Source organism: Amphiprion ocellaris, chromosome 7 (assembly GCF_022539595.1).
Source record: "Amphiprion ocellaris isolate individual 3 ecotype Okinawa chromosome 7, ASM2253959v1, whole genome shotgun sequence".
NCBI lineage: Eukaryota > Metazoa > Chordata > Actinopteri > Pomacentridae > Amphiprion > Amphiprion ocellaris.
The window spans coordinates 31179887-31193740 of NC_072772.1; the positions used below are offsets into that span (position 1 = coordinate 31179887).

At 39.7% G+C, this 13854-nt stretch overlaps 1 protein-coding gene across 2 annotated transcripts; it reads right to left on the reverse strand.

Moving 5' to 3' along the window:
* Window positions 1–213: 213 nt before the first annotated feature.
* treh (trehalase (brush-border membrane glycoprotein)) lies at window positions 214–13844 on the reverse strand. 2 transcript variants are annotated; one of them, XM_023283574.3, is made up of 15 exons: window positions 13685–13844; window positions 13023–13123; window positions 11688–11835; window positions 11519–11606; window positions 8562–8662; window positions 8320–8412; window positions 8010–8126; window positions 7643–7765; window positions 7487–7536; window positions 5248–5448; window positions 4924–5141; window positions 2368–2479; window positions 1312–1424; window positions 1163–1216; window positions 214–885 (listed from the first exon to the last, which is right to left on the reverse strand). In XM_023283574.3, the coding sequence occupies exons 1-15, from the start codon at window positions 13765–13767 to the stop codon at window positions 748–750; spliced, it is 1740 nt and encodes a 579-aa protein (XP_023139342.1). In that variant the 5' UTR covers window positions 13768–13844; the 3' UTR covers window positions 214–747. The 2 variants fall into 2 exon arrangements, with proteins under 2 accessions (XP_023139342.1, XP_054868149.1); XM_055012174.1 differs by lacking the exon at window positions 8010–8126.
* Window positions 13845–13854: the final 10 nt, after the last annotated feature.

Sequence of the window (13854 nt, forward strand, 5' to 3'; positions counted from 1 at the left end):
ATGCAGCATTGCCTAGCTGGCAGAGAGGAATGTAGGAAAATTTACTTCCACCCTCATTTAGCATTCATTTATTGAAATTAGCATTTTAAGCTATACTTTAACACCGTATTGAACACGTGATGTATCACGTCAGTCATCCAATGTTTCTCGAGTGACTCACAGAAATTCAATAAAACCCCAGACATGTAACACATTACACATAATAAAGACCGCTGTGTTCTAAATATATTTAATGCTTCATATTTTATTTCTCACAGAAGCTCATTTCCATTCCAACTTCAGTTCTGCATGCAAATGGAGGAGCTCCGTGGGAGTTCAGCTACACTGCAGCAATAAACTTGATAACTGAATTAGGTGAATAAGTGTTTATAACGTCAGTTCAATATCTGGGACAAGTTAATGTGGTGATGTAAGGAGCAGCAAGCACCAGCAGCCTGCATTAGTCGGAGGAGTCCAGAAATGCTTAAATGATCTGCATCCTCTGATAAAGCCAGGCATCATTTATCTCTGATGATAAACACTAAAATATTCATCAGCGTAATCCTGATGAATCTTACCCAGCTTCTCCTGAAAATAAAACTGATCCTGATCATATTTGGATTTAGAGGAGTTAAAAAATGCACGCTGTGGTCTCACTGGTGATGTCAGTTTGTGTTGGTTTAAAGTCCGCTGAGAGGTGATGCAGGAGGAGTGAAACCAGGAATAATGAAATCCAACCTCCAGTCGGGCTCTTTTGACACCTCTGAGTCACTGCAACGCCAGCGTGGCTGCGATGACCAGCGGCAGCAGGAAGCCAGAAGACACGTGTCGGCCTCCTGACGTGAGAGTCGCCCCATACTGGTCCAGGAGCTGCAGAGCGACGCCGTTGGTCCAACCGAACCCCAGCTACAGAAAGAGCAACACAGCAGAGCATGAGGCTGCACTGGGCACGTTAGCATAGCAGCAAAATCCAGTGAAAGAATTACAGATGACAATAAAAAATAAATAAATTCTGTTAAAAGAAAAGGAAGAGTGACTGTGTTAACAAGAGGATGCAAATGTGTTAAGAAGTAAAGGTGGGAAAGAAAAATAAAAACACAAAGCCAGGGCTTTGCATGAAATGAGGAAGACTTGTGTGACTGTAAGCACATGAACATTATCATCACATGAAAGTGGAAAATACCTGAACTTCGTACTCTCCTCCACCACCAGGTTTGCCATCTCCGTTCACATCGTACTGTCAGGAGGAGGCAGAAATTACACATTCTGAGGCGGCTGTGTTATCAAAGCGCATCGTGAGCTCTGAAGTGCTGAAAGCCTTGAAAGACTCACCTTTTCAAACATGGCTTCATACTTAATGTAGGCCAACCAGTTTGTCTTGATCCAACGCTGGGCCAAATCAAATGCCAGTTGCTGGGCGTCTTTTGAAGGCAGTTTGGATAAACCTGCAATACGACAAGATTCAGATCAACAAACCAGTTATAAAACATGATTCTGCTTCATGATGTTGATTCTCGACTCCAGCACAATGGATTTTACATTTTACACAAAACAGTGACTGGAATCGCAAAAATAATGCTGAACATAAAGGCTAGGAGCAATTTTCTTAACCAGTCTAGTCAGTTTTTTGATTTGAGTGTGTATCTCACTTGATGAAGACCAAACTGAAGGCGTAAAACCCCTGAAGCAAGAGGGGAAAAGATGAATATAGTTGCTATGGAGGTGCACAAGGGCGTTACCAAGGAAGATCCGGGTGAAAAACAAACCTGGGAACTGAAGGTGAGCAGTTCTTACAATTCAATTTCAATTCAATTTTATTTATATAGCGCCAATTACAGTCAAATTGTCTCAAGATGCTTTACAGAACCCATATGCCTGACCCCCAGAGCAAGCCAAAAGGCGACAGTGGCAAGGAAAACACCCTTTTAACAGGGAAAAAAACCTCAAGCAGAACACTGTGTTTGATGTGGATGTCAACAGAGGCCAAATTAAACCATAAAATCTGAACTCAAGGTCAACACGGGGCCATTAACGTGCTCAGAACATAGACAATCTACTGACAAGTGGGCGACTTCATCTGCTGAGGAAAGCTTGTGTAATACGATCACAAAGCTGCAGATGAGGAGACCTTGAGATGAGGATGTTCGATCAGCTGAAGGTCACAAGTTGAGCTCAATCACTAGTCAGTGCTGGTCACTGTATCGTTTCATATTCACCGAGCTCAAATCCGGTACACATCACGTAGGAGGAGCTCACTAGATTGATTTTGCTGTGCATTTTGAGGAATTATCATATAATGTAGGATGGTTTTGAGCAAATGCTGCATCATCAAATGAGGTTTTTTTTTCGCACATTCTCATGGTGGCACATCAAAACCCTGCAGCCTACCATCGATGAGCATGTGCTGTAAAGGAGGCCAGGCGTTCGGATAGTCCCACTGCTGCCCAGACTCCTTCAGTGACGTCGGTACTCCGTTGGGATACTGGAGAGCACCACTCCCCTGCACAGACATGAAAAAGCAAAAAAAAAAGCATGGGTGAAACCTCCGTAGTGTTTGTGTGCCATCTGCTGGAGCTACAGAGCATCGCCCTGCAACCTCCTGAACAGAGTGCAAGCTCGGGGCTGGAAATCAAACCAGCGGGCTCTCCTCCCTCAGCGACTGACAAGGAGCACTTGGGCAAAGTGTTTAAAGCCTCAGCTGTTAGCAGTGGAGCTGCAGTGGAGACCGGTCACACTAGGCAGCTGTGTGCAGATGTGGAGTTTGTGACAGTGTCTGACGTCCAATCATCCGTGTTCACTCGACCTTATCTGGATAATAGATGATAAAGGGGCCACCATTAGCTAACACAATGTAGCATTAGAACACAGGAGTGATGGTTGCTGGAAATGTTCCTCTGTACCTCTATGGAGATATTCCATTAAAAATCAGCTGTTTCCAGCTAGAATAGTCATTTACCACATTAACAATGTCTAGACTGTATTTCTGATATATTTAATGTTATCTTCATTCTCATTCTAACCCTATTCTATTCTATATTGTGATCTGTGAGTTAATCCAGAGTCACTGGGGTATTATTCCGGGGCACATTTTTGTGACAAGTTGACAACTATCACAAAAACCTGTTCAAATAAAAATATTTTAAAAGTTTTCTCATTCTATTTTTATGAATTTTAGCTTCTATTGTACCCTTTACCTATCTATATTTATCATATGTATAGTTATTTTTTTTAATTGTATTTAACTTTTTCTGGTGTTTCCTCATTGCAGACTTCATTCATTTAGAATAGCATTTCTTCAGTCCTTCAGTCCCTGTGTTTTTGAGACCTTCATTCATTAAATGATGTTGGGAATATTGTCTGATTTCATTTTTTTTATTCCTTTCCTGTGTAAAGCTCTTTGTGTTACCTAACATTTGCATAAAAAGTGTGATTTAACTAAAGTCAGGTTTGAATGAATGCTATTCAAGGTAAGTGGGGAAAATATGCAAATGAATCAACCGGTATCTATTCGGAAACCTGAAAACATGTCAGCATACACCAAAGGGATGTTTTCTTTTTAATAAAATTTGCAAAAATTACACCCTTTATCAGAGCCAGGAACTGTAAAAACGAACGTAATTATCAGACTTTCACATTCTATGAATGTATCATGTTTGCCCTCATAACCAAATCTAAGCTTAAAATTGTGACATTTCATTAAAATCCTGATTTATAAATCAAATATTCTTGGCTTGATATGAAAGGGTATGAGTGGACCAATATTTACCACATCTTTCCTTAGTCTGAATCGACAATACAAAGACACTAGTTAGTATTTATATTATTTTTGTTGAGCTAAAATTGTACATTTATGCGAAAGAGGGTCATTTTCTTTTATGTGTTCCTCACATTGCAGGTTTACCTTTATGGTCAAATACCACGAATGAAAGGAAAACATAAGACATATGCTTTTTTGCTTTCTTGCTAGAGTTAGGGAAGAGTATTGTTACGATCCTCTAGTCTGTAAGATAAATTGCTGCCACATTATCACCATCTTTACATCTCTGATTTAAAAATTCCCCCAAAAGAAACAGTTTGCATCAGAAAACATAACAACGATGTGCTCCTCAGTGCACCTAAGAAGCCATGACTGACTCAGCTGTGGCCAACAGTCACATGACCAAAATTTTGTGACGTTTCAGATGAACTGCAGGCAGTGTTTACACACAGCAGGGAGTTGATTCCAAGAGAGACTGAGAGGAAAATAAGCGAATAAAATCAATGCAGCACAGCTGAAAAAAACCCTGTGCAATATCTAGTTTTTCCACATAAACTAGTTCGAATGCTACATAGGTATTTTTCTACTTATAGCATTGCAAGTACTGCCATCATTTGTATTTATGAAAGAATCTGTGCAACACCGTCGGCATGTGCAGTGTTGTTATTTCTAGAACTAATACTGTATATTTTGGTTCATTTGGGTTTATTTTTGTACTACATTTCATATATGTTTGCACTGTTTTTGCTCCTGTGACACTGCAAATGTCACCACAGTGGGATTAATAAGGGCTTATCTTATCAAAAACAGCATACAGAAGAGAGCAGAAAGTTGCTAGAAGATGATACAAATATCATGGTGAAATATCTCTCTGGAGCACAGTAATGTGATAGATTGTAGAGCTGGCAAAAATATACATCAGCCTATTCAAATTGCTACTAAAGCATGTGGAGCCCCTATTTTTTATCATAGTACTGGCAACACTTGTGGGCACTTGGGATTTTTCAATAGTCAACATTTTGAGTTCTTTCTACTTTGAGCTATGGTTGTGCTTTTTTGGCAAAAGTGGAGGACTTTGATTGCAATTAAAAATGAGCCCACGTTGAGTAAGAATGCAACAAAAGTGAATAAAACCACCCAGAAACTGAACAAAGCAAAGCACAATGAAGCTCTGAGTATCCACCAACCCTCAGATACTGCACTGCCTGCTCTCCCATCTCAGGCCGAGAATAGCACCGAGCCCAAACCGGCGCCAGGTTGGAGGGGTGAAACTCGGAGTGTCTGGAGTGCGTCACCAGGCTGTAGTCAAACCAGGCTCCCCTCTCAGCATCCCACAGCACCAGCTCCACCGCCTCCAGTCTGCGGGCTGCAGCCTGGTCGTAGCGAGCGGCTGAGTCACCGTCACCTGTCAGGAAGCAGCACATCACCGTTACATAACGCCGGTTAGCAGCTGAAACACCCATGTGGGGGCCAGAGCTGGCTTCAAGGTCAGAGGCTGCTCCCGTTCTCACCCAGCAGCCGGTGAAACGAAGCGAGAGTTTTCTCGTTGCGGCACAGCAGAGCGTTGAGGTCAACGGGCAGGATCTGGCTGGTGCGAGTCTCTTTGAGGGTGCCGTTGTTGTGGCCGTCACCGTCTATGAACCAGCGGGAAGTAAAGTCCCAACCAGACTCCGCGCCCGCCTTCAGATCCATCCACAGCTGCTCTTTAAGCTCTGAGGGCAAGAAAATAAAAATTACATGCCGAGCCACGACAAATCAGCATCTAACATGTATTACTTATTCATGTGTGTCTTGTTTCCTAACTAGAAGTGGAAAAAATAAAACAAGCAGCCTCATGTCGATGCATTTGAGCTTCACTTTTCAGATAATCTTCAAAGTGGGAGAAAATAACTTTGTGACCTTGAATATTTGTTTGTAATTAAACAGACTTTTTTTTGAAGGCAGATAGCATCAGTAATGATGGCAGAAAAATTCAACATTTTACCAGTATTTAGAGCAGTTTTATGCCAAACAGCTTCTCTTTGTGATAAAAGTGAATGTGTTGCATATCTGTAGGTATTCATTACAGGGTGATACTGAGGTATTTTCAGAGCAAATCTGTTTTGCATGAATCAAATGGGAATATGTTTAATTCTTTATACTGACTGGTTAATTATGAAATAAAGGATCGAGCACCTCGTAGTGTTATCTTGTTAAATAAAAGGGCCAAAAGAAGGCAATAAAAAAAGTGTGAAATAAGTCAAAACATGTTTAATTTTAGATGCTTCTAAATAGCCACCCTTTGCTTTGGTTACTGCTTTGCACACTCTTGATATTCTCTGGATGAGCTTCATGAGGTAGTCACCTGGAATGGTTTTCCAACAGTCTTGAAGGAGTTCCCAGAGATGCTGAGCACTTGTTGGCCCTTTTTTCTTCACTCTGTGGTTCATCTCATCCCAAACCATCTGGATTGGGTTCAGGTCAGGTGACTGTGGAGGTCATCTGACCTAAGCAGCACTCCATCACTCTCCTTCTTGGTCAAATAGCTCTTACTCAGCCTGGAGGTGTGTTTGGGGTCATTGTCCTGTTATAAATAAACGATGGTCCAACTAAACACAAACAGGATGGGATGGCATGATGCTGCAGGATGCTGTGGTAGCCATGCTGGTTCAGTGTGCCTTCAGTTTTGAATTAATCCCCAACAGTGTCACCAGCAAAGCACCCCCACACCATCACACCTCCTCCTCCATGCTTCATGATGGGAACCATGCATGTAGAGACCATCCGTTCACCTTTTCTGTGTCACACAAAGACACAGTGGGTGGAACCAAAGATCTCAAATTTGGACTCATCAGACCAAAGCACAGATTTCCACTGGTCTAATGTCCATTCCTGGTGTTTCTTGGCCCAAACTAATCTCTTCTGCTTCTTGTTTTTCCTTAGTAGTGGTTTCTTAGCAGCTATTTGACTATATAGGCCTGATTGGTTCAGTCTCCTCTGAACAGTTGATGTAGAGATGTGTCTGCTACTTGAACTCTGTGTGGCATTTATCTGGGTTCTAATCTGAGCTGCTGTTAACTTGCAATTTCTGAGGCTGGAGACTCGGATGAACTTCTCCTCAGCAGCAGAGGTGAATCTTGGTCTTCCTTTCCTGGGACAGTCCTCATGGGAGCCAGTTTCATCATAGCACTTGATGGTTTTTGTGGCTGCACTTGGGGATACATTCAAAGTTTTTACAGTTTTCCGGACTGACTGACCTTCAGTTCTTAAAGTAATGATGGACTGTCGTTTCTCTTTATTTAGCTGATTGGTTCTTGCCATAATATAAATTCTAACAGTTGTCAGATAGGGCTGTCAACTGTGTATCAACCTGACTTCTGAACAATACAACTGATGGTCCCAACCCATTAAGAAGACAAGAAATTCCACAAATTAACCTTGCCAAGGCACACCTTTGAAGTGAAAACCATCTCAGGTGACAACCTCATGAAGCTCATCCAGAGAACGCCAAGAGTGTGCAAAGCAGTAATCAAAGCAAAGGGTGGCTACTTTGGAGAATCTAAAATATAAAACATATTTAGAGTTACTTCACAATTATTTGTTTGCTACATAATTCCATATATCTTGCCTCATAGTTTTGATGTCTTCAGTATGTATCTACAATGTAGAAAGTAGTAAAAATAAAAAAAAAAAAACATTGAATTAGAAGGTGTGTCCAAACCTTTGACTGGTATTGTATATAATGCTCATAAATAGGGATTCATTTATTACCATCAGTCAATCCTTCAGCTAATTCCAGATCATCTGTGTAGGATTCAGGCCTTGCAATAAAGAAATGTATGATTAGTAAAGGTGAAAACACACTTTACAGTGCTCATATAGCTTCTTTTTTGCTTTTATTACTCGGTATATTTCATTGAAACACACCTCGGCAAGTCGGCCTGCACATGATACCGGTTCAGTACCTGCAGTGTCCCATTTAGTAGTACAGCCACGGAACGGTTCGTCATCCAGAACTGGTACTCCTTTTCCAGAACTGGTAAAGCTGCTCTAAACCAGGTACATGTGCACAGACAGCAAGTTCTAATTCACAACGATTCTCATATTCATTAATATATTACACACAAGTGTCAAGGTGTCACACTCTCATTATGGTTAATAACAACAAAACACCGGAGGTACGGAAGGGTTTTGATGTTTAATGTGCTCCTTTTTTTCTATTCTGGAAGGAACAGGAGGCAGCTGACTAATAATAATGTGTCTGGCAGGACGTCAGCTCCGGCCTAAATATCACCTGAGGAAGTCTTTATTCCTGGTTGTTTGATAGTAGCTCTCCACCATTAGAGTGAGGAATGGAGGTTGGCTGCGCCTTTCATAGTAAATCCGCCCACCATTTGGAACGAAGCCATATCTTTAAGAGCGTGAGAGAAGGAAAAAAATAGATATTTTACTCCACAAATCGTGAAATTCCTCCGAGAGCTCCTTTTCCAAAGTGAACAACTCTTGTTGCTAAATGAGTCATTATTCAAAATGAGCATGCTAAACTACCTGCACTGGAGCTTTTTAAGTGCTGTGAGAGATGAAAGGAGCTGCGAAAGTCTCACCTGTTGACGAGGTAGAGGAAGTTCTGAATCATCCCCAAGGCCGTGTCTGTCATCTCCGACAGCAGGAGCCCATTGATGACCCAGTAGGAGTCCCTGTCGGGCACAGAGCGCCTCACGTCACTGTCTGAACGCTGGGCCGAAGTGGGATCTGATCAGAGACCCCCGACTGGGTCTGGCTGCGATCCGTCCTCGCTCTGACCCGGCGACAGACAGCTGAGTGAAAGGCTCCGTCGTTCACTCACCAGTAGTAGAGCTCCCTGAAGCGGCCGCCCGGCACCACCACCGGGTTTGGGGTGTAGATCTGCGAGTAGAGCTCCGGCTGATCGTTGACACCGGTGTGGATCTGGAGGAGGAACCAGTTTCAACTTTTAGTCCAAAATATTCATACCCCTGCCAAATTCAGATGTATAGGGAATTTTTGCTCCCATATGACCAAACTTAAAACTGTGTTTTCTCTCGCTGCAGCTCTTCCGGATCAATCAATAACTTAACATTGTTCTCTTACAGCTCTTCATGTGTAATAATATCATGTTAACACTGGTCTTTTCCTTTTAAAATAGCAGAAATGTGGATAAATTATCCTCCATGTCACACCTGTACACAAATAAATTTATGAAGTCATAGTTGTACATATCCATATGTAAATTCATTACATCAATACTACCAGTCAAAGCGTTGGACACACTTTCTCATTCAAATGTATTCATCCATATGTAGATTCATAATGTCATACATGTACATATCCATATGTAAATTCATTATGTCATATACATAATGAATTTATATTCATTAGAAGGATAAGTGCAGCCGTGACATGGTAAATTTGCATCTGGATGTGTCATATGTGTACTTATCCATATGTATATTCACCATGTTATAGCTTTACTTATCAAAATATAAAATAATTATGATTTATATGGACATAACCATATGCAAATTAACTACGTCATACATCCATATATAAATTCGTTACATCATATATGTATATAGCCATATGTAAATTATGTCATATATGTACTTATCCATATGTAAATTAATTATGCCATATATGTACACATCCAGAGGTAAATTCATTATGTCCTACATGCATTTATTCACATGTGAATTCATTATGTCATACATGTGCATATCGATATGCAAATTCATTGTTATATATGTACATAATGACTATAAATACATGTACATTTCCATATGTATATTCACCATGTCATAGCTTTACTTATCCATATATAAAATAACTCTGACATATATGGACACATCCATGTGTAAATTAATTGCGTCATACATCCATATGTAAATTCATTACATCTTATATGCATATATAAATTCATTGCATCATATATGTATATAGCCTTCTGTAAATTGTCATATATATATTTATCCATGTATAAAAGAATTGTCATATATGTATTTATCCATATGTAAATTAATTATGTCATATATTTACATATCCAGATGCAAGTTCCTCATGCCGTGTTACATTCTCTTTATGAAGATCTTTATAAGTTCTTTGTTTTTACCCTTATTCTACTTTTTGTAATCCTTCTCCTGCCTTATTTGCATCCAACTGCTGTAACATGTAAATTTCCCCAGTGAGGGAAACTTTTACCTTATTTTATTTGACCAATAGGTTTCTTCTGTCTAGAAATGGCAAACACAGTGACAGTAAGACACTGTGTTGTCATATCATGTCCACAATTAACCACACTTCTTGAGATTCTCATAAATTTCTGAGAAAATGCAGCTTCTACAGCATTGTAATTCACTTCAGACTAAAAACAGCTGGTGCAGTAGTTCTCCAGTAACTTCACAGTCAACTTCAAGTCATTTCTAAAAGCATTGAGAGCTTGCTATTAGGGTTTATAATGCAGAGAAAGCTGCACATTGTGGCTGCTCACAAGGCAGGGCAAAACTATGAAGTCATCTCCAAGTGTTTTCAAGTGTCAGTGCTCACAGTGCAAAAAGTACAAGGAGTTCCACACTGTGAAAAATCTCATTAGGCCCGTTAGGAAGCCAGATGCGGACCCTGTACTGGCAAGGATGGCAGAATCCAAGGATCACTTCAAAGGTCAACCTGAAGAATCTGAACAGTTCTGGTACCAAGACTCCAGCAGACACTGGACAAGACTGATTTTCACTGATGTCAACCAAGACGACTCCACTTCTCCAAGAACCCAAGTCTTTAAAAGCTCATGTAGCCAAAGAAGAAAGGGTTTCGTCCTTAGTTCTGTGGTCAGATGAGATAAAAACGGAGCTGTTTGGACACATTCATGTGGCTTTACTTTGAAGGAAGAACATAGAAGCTTTCAACCCTCAAGAACACCATCAAACACAGCGGTAGAAGTTGAACACTTCGGGGGTGTTTTTCAGACAATGGGCCGAGCAAACCTTGTCAAAGTAAGCTGGAGCATGAGGAAAAAAAAAGGAAAACATCAGAGAAAGTTGGCCTTCAGGGAGCATTGGACCTTCTAACAAGACAACAATCTGAAACATGCAGCCAAAGTGGTGAAGAAATGACTGAAAGAAGACAATGCCAAGGAAGTTTCCAACCTCAAATAGCTGAAGATCGTCACAAATAAGAAGTCACTAAGAGTAAATATAAATACATTCAAATTTTTGATATACTTTTTAAATTACTTTGTTTTTTTCTTTCTTCCTCTTCTTAATTTTCTTTGTTTTCTCCCCTCCTATTTAAATTTTAAACTAATTTTCATCATCTTCATTATATTTACTTATCATATATATTTCATACAAACCCTGACAGTTTCTAGAGTAACAGGCTGTAAATGTTGATGCAAACCAAACCCATATGTCTGCAATTAAAGAAAAACAATCCCAGTGAGGACATGCAGAAAAGTTGTAAGCAAATAAAGGCTTTGCCAAGGATTACAGGCAGATATAAATCATTTTTAGCATGGCATTTTTAGTAGTTGTTAAAAAAAAGCAGAAATTGTGGTAATTTGTCAATAACATCTCTTAACACAATGTGATGTCATTTATTGATGTCATTATTAGGAAAGTAACTTGCTAAAACTGTTATAGTTGTGTATAAATCCGAGTTATTTTTAAGACTACTGAAAAGTGCACATCAAGATTTCTTAAAACCCAACTGATGAATGACAATTTTTTTTAGAAATTTGGTTGAAATTGGAAAAAAAAAAAAAAAATACTTATTCTGCATCGATCGAATGCTCATCACCTTTCTGCCGAGTGACTTCCACAGATTGTGAATCTCTCCTGCCCACTTAAGTAGCTGCTCGTCCGCTATTCCTCCCAGGAACTTCGGCCTGCAAATTAAATTCAACTCATGTTCAACGGACTCGATTTAAAACCTCAGTATGACCTGAGACCTAACAGCTGGATCTCACTTGTCATGCCAGTCAGGCGGCGTCCACGACTCAAACTCCGTCCCTGGTTTCTCAAAGTGCTCATTGAGGAATTCCCGCAGGTCGGCAGGCGGGACGTTGTTGTTTGGGAATTTACTTGAAAGGTTGTGAAAGGCCGACAGCACAACATCTGCAGGAAAAGACAGAGGAGCATCTGAAGCAGCGGACTCAATGAAAGATCTGAGAGTCGTTCCAGAATTGGAGGACATTTTACATCCCCTCCATCAAATTTCAAATGATCCATGTACAAAATCCTAAAACATGCAATTGTTGTGTAAATTTACTTGTCCTGAGACTGAATGGAAAAAAAATAGGAAAAAAGATTGTTTGAACATATTTTTAGAAATACCAAATAAGTTTGGAGTTCCTCTTAAAATGTCATTTTTCTCTTGTCCCAACCCACTGATGACCAAAATGAAACTCAAATAAAATAGTTAAAATTTAACTTAAATCTCCATCTTTTGGTAATATTTGTTTTCACTGATGTCTTGTAATTGCATAGGAAAAAAATTCAATAAACATAATATTTTAAACAATATTATGTATGGAATTTAAGTATTACAAGCAAAAACTAGACTCTGACATGGAATTTTTCAAAAACTGCAGGTTTTCTGCTCTGATAAGAAGAATATGATGCAGTTTGATGCAGACCAAGGAAACAATACCTGTCATATGATGCAAATAACAGTTATACATAATATGCACTTCAAAATAAAAGGCAAATGGAGCTTTTTCTCTATCGGACTGGACGCTATTTTTGGCGGACACCAATGAAACATGATGGTCCCACAACAACCCAGTTAGCATAACCTTTTTAGCTGGTAGAAGTAGAAGAAACCAGTGAATCACATCAAACAGTTTTTGAAAAGAACGGGTAGAGCAAAGCTATGTGCTCTCTTCTATTTTTCACATTTTCATAACATTGTCAGCCTTGATTGAATGTCTCACTCTAACTCATATTATGAGGATAACTTTTTTTTTTTTTTTTTTTACTTTTTAACATCAGTCAGTTTGTCTTCATTGTCAGCAGTAACAGCTAGCTAAATATCTAGCTTCTACTCCTGAGAAAAGCTAACATTAGCATGGATTAGCAACCCTGTTACTGAGATTAGAGTAGGATTAGCAAACAACAAATAAAACATGGAATAAAAATGGTATCATTGATGTGTAAGGTGAGCCAAGTCTTTGATAGTTTATTACTTATTACTGATGAATATGTAGCAGAAAATTGTAAAAGAGAAGGTTTATTTTTCAAAAATGTTTAAGTCTGCAATTCTGGAATGACCCGAGACATGATTCAGATTGAGTGTGACTTACCAGGAGCTGCCCTCAGTTTCATATCAACAAAATACTTGTCGTCATCAAACAGTTTAGCCGTTTGCACCTGATGCAGGATGGGCCCGGTGCAGTAGATCTCACTGCAGTGAAGAGATGTACATTATTAACAGATATCATAAAAGGCTTATCTGTTTAATTACAATGCACCCAAATAAATCCAGCAATAAATCCTATCACTATCCTGTCACTAAAAGAGCAGCGGAGGGCAAAGGTTTGCTGACAACTTAAGAAAACAAATTCAATCAAGAGAAACATGGGTGCAGGAGGTCGATTTAAAACCAAACTCAGCTCACTGGGCTGAACAGCAGGAAGCTCGTGTTAGTTTAGGAACATTTGCTCAACAAGGGCAAAGGAATCGTCTGAACCAACATGAGGAACCATTTACTAAAAGAGAGCCTCTTCAGTGTTTTAGATTGTGATCACTGCAGCGGTTTAAACGTTACAGTTCAATGATTTAAAAGGTGTACATTTTAAATTGGAAAGGAGATGCTTAAAGATTTTGGATTGCTCATGCCACTTGGAGACATACTTAACAAGAAATTTCTTACAGAATCATCCAGAGAGGAAGAACAGAAAGTCCAAATACAGACTTGTATATACAAAAACCTTTTAAGCAAGAACACCAGAGTCATTTGTCTTACCTGTCACAAGGTGGAGGAAACGCACTCTTTACACAGGCAAAGAGAGTCACTGATGAGAAGCAAATTACCAGCAAGTTATACATCTTGAGCCGTGAACTGAAGTGACACCAGAGGACGAACTGTGGTCGGATTTATATCGAGACAATCTGAGGTCTGAGCGGAGCGGCAGC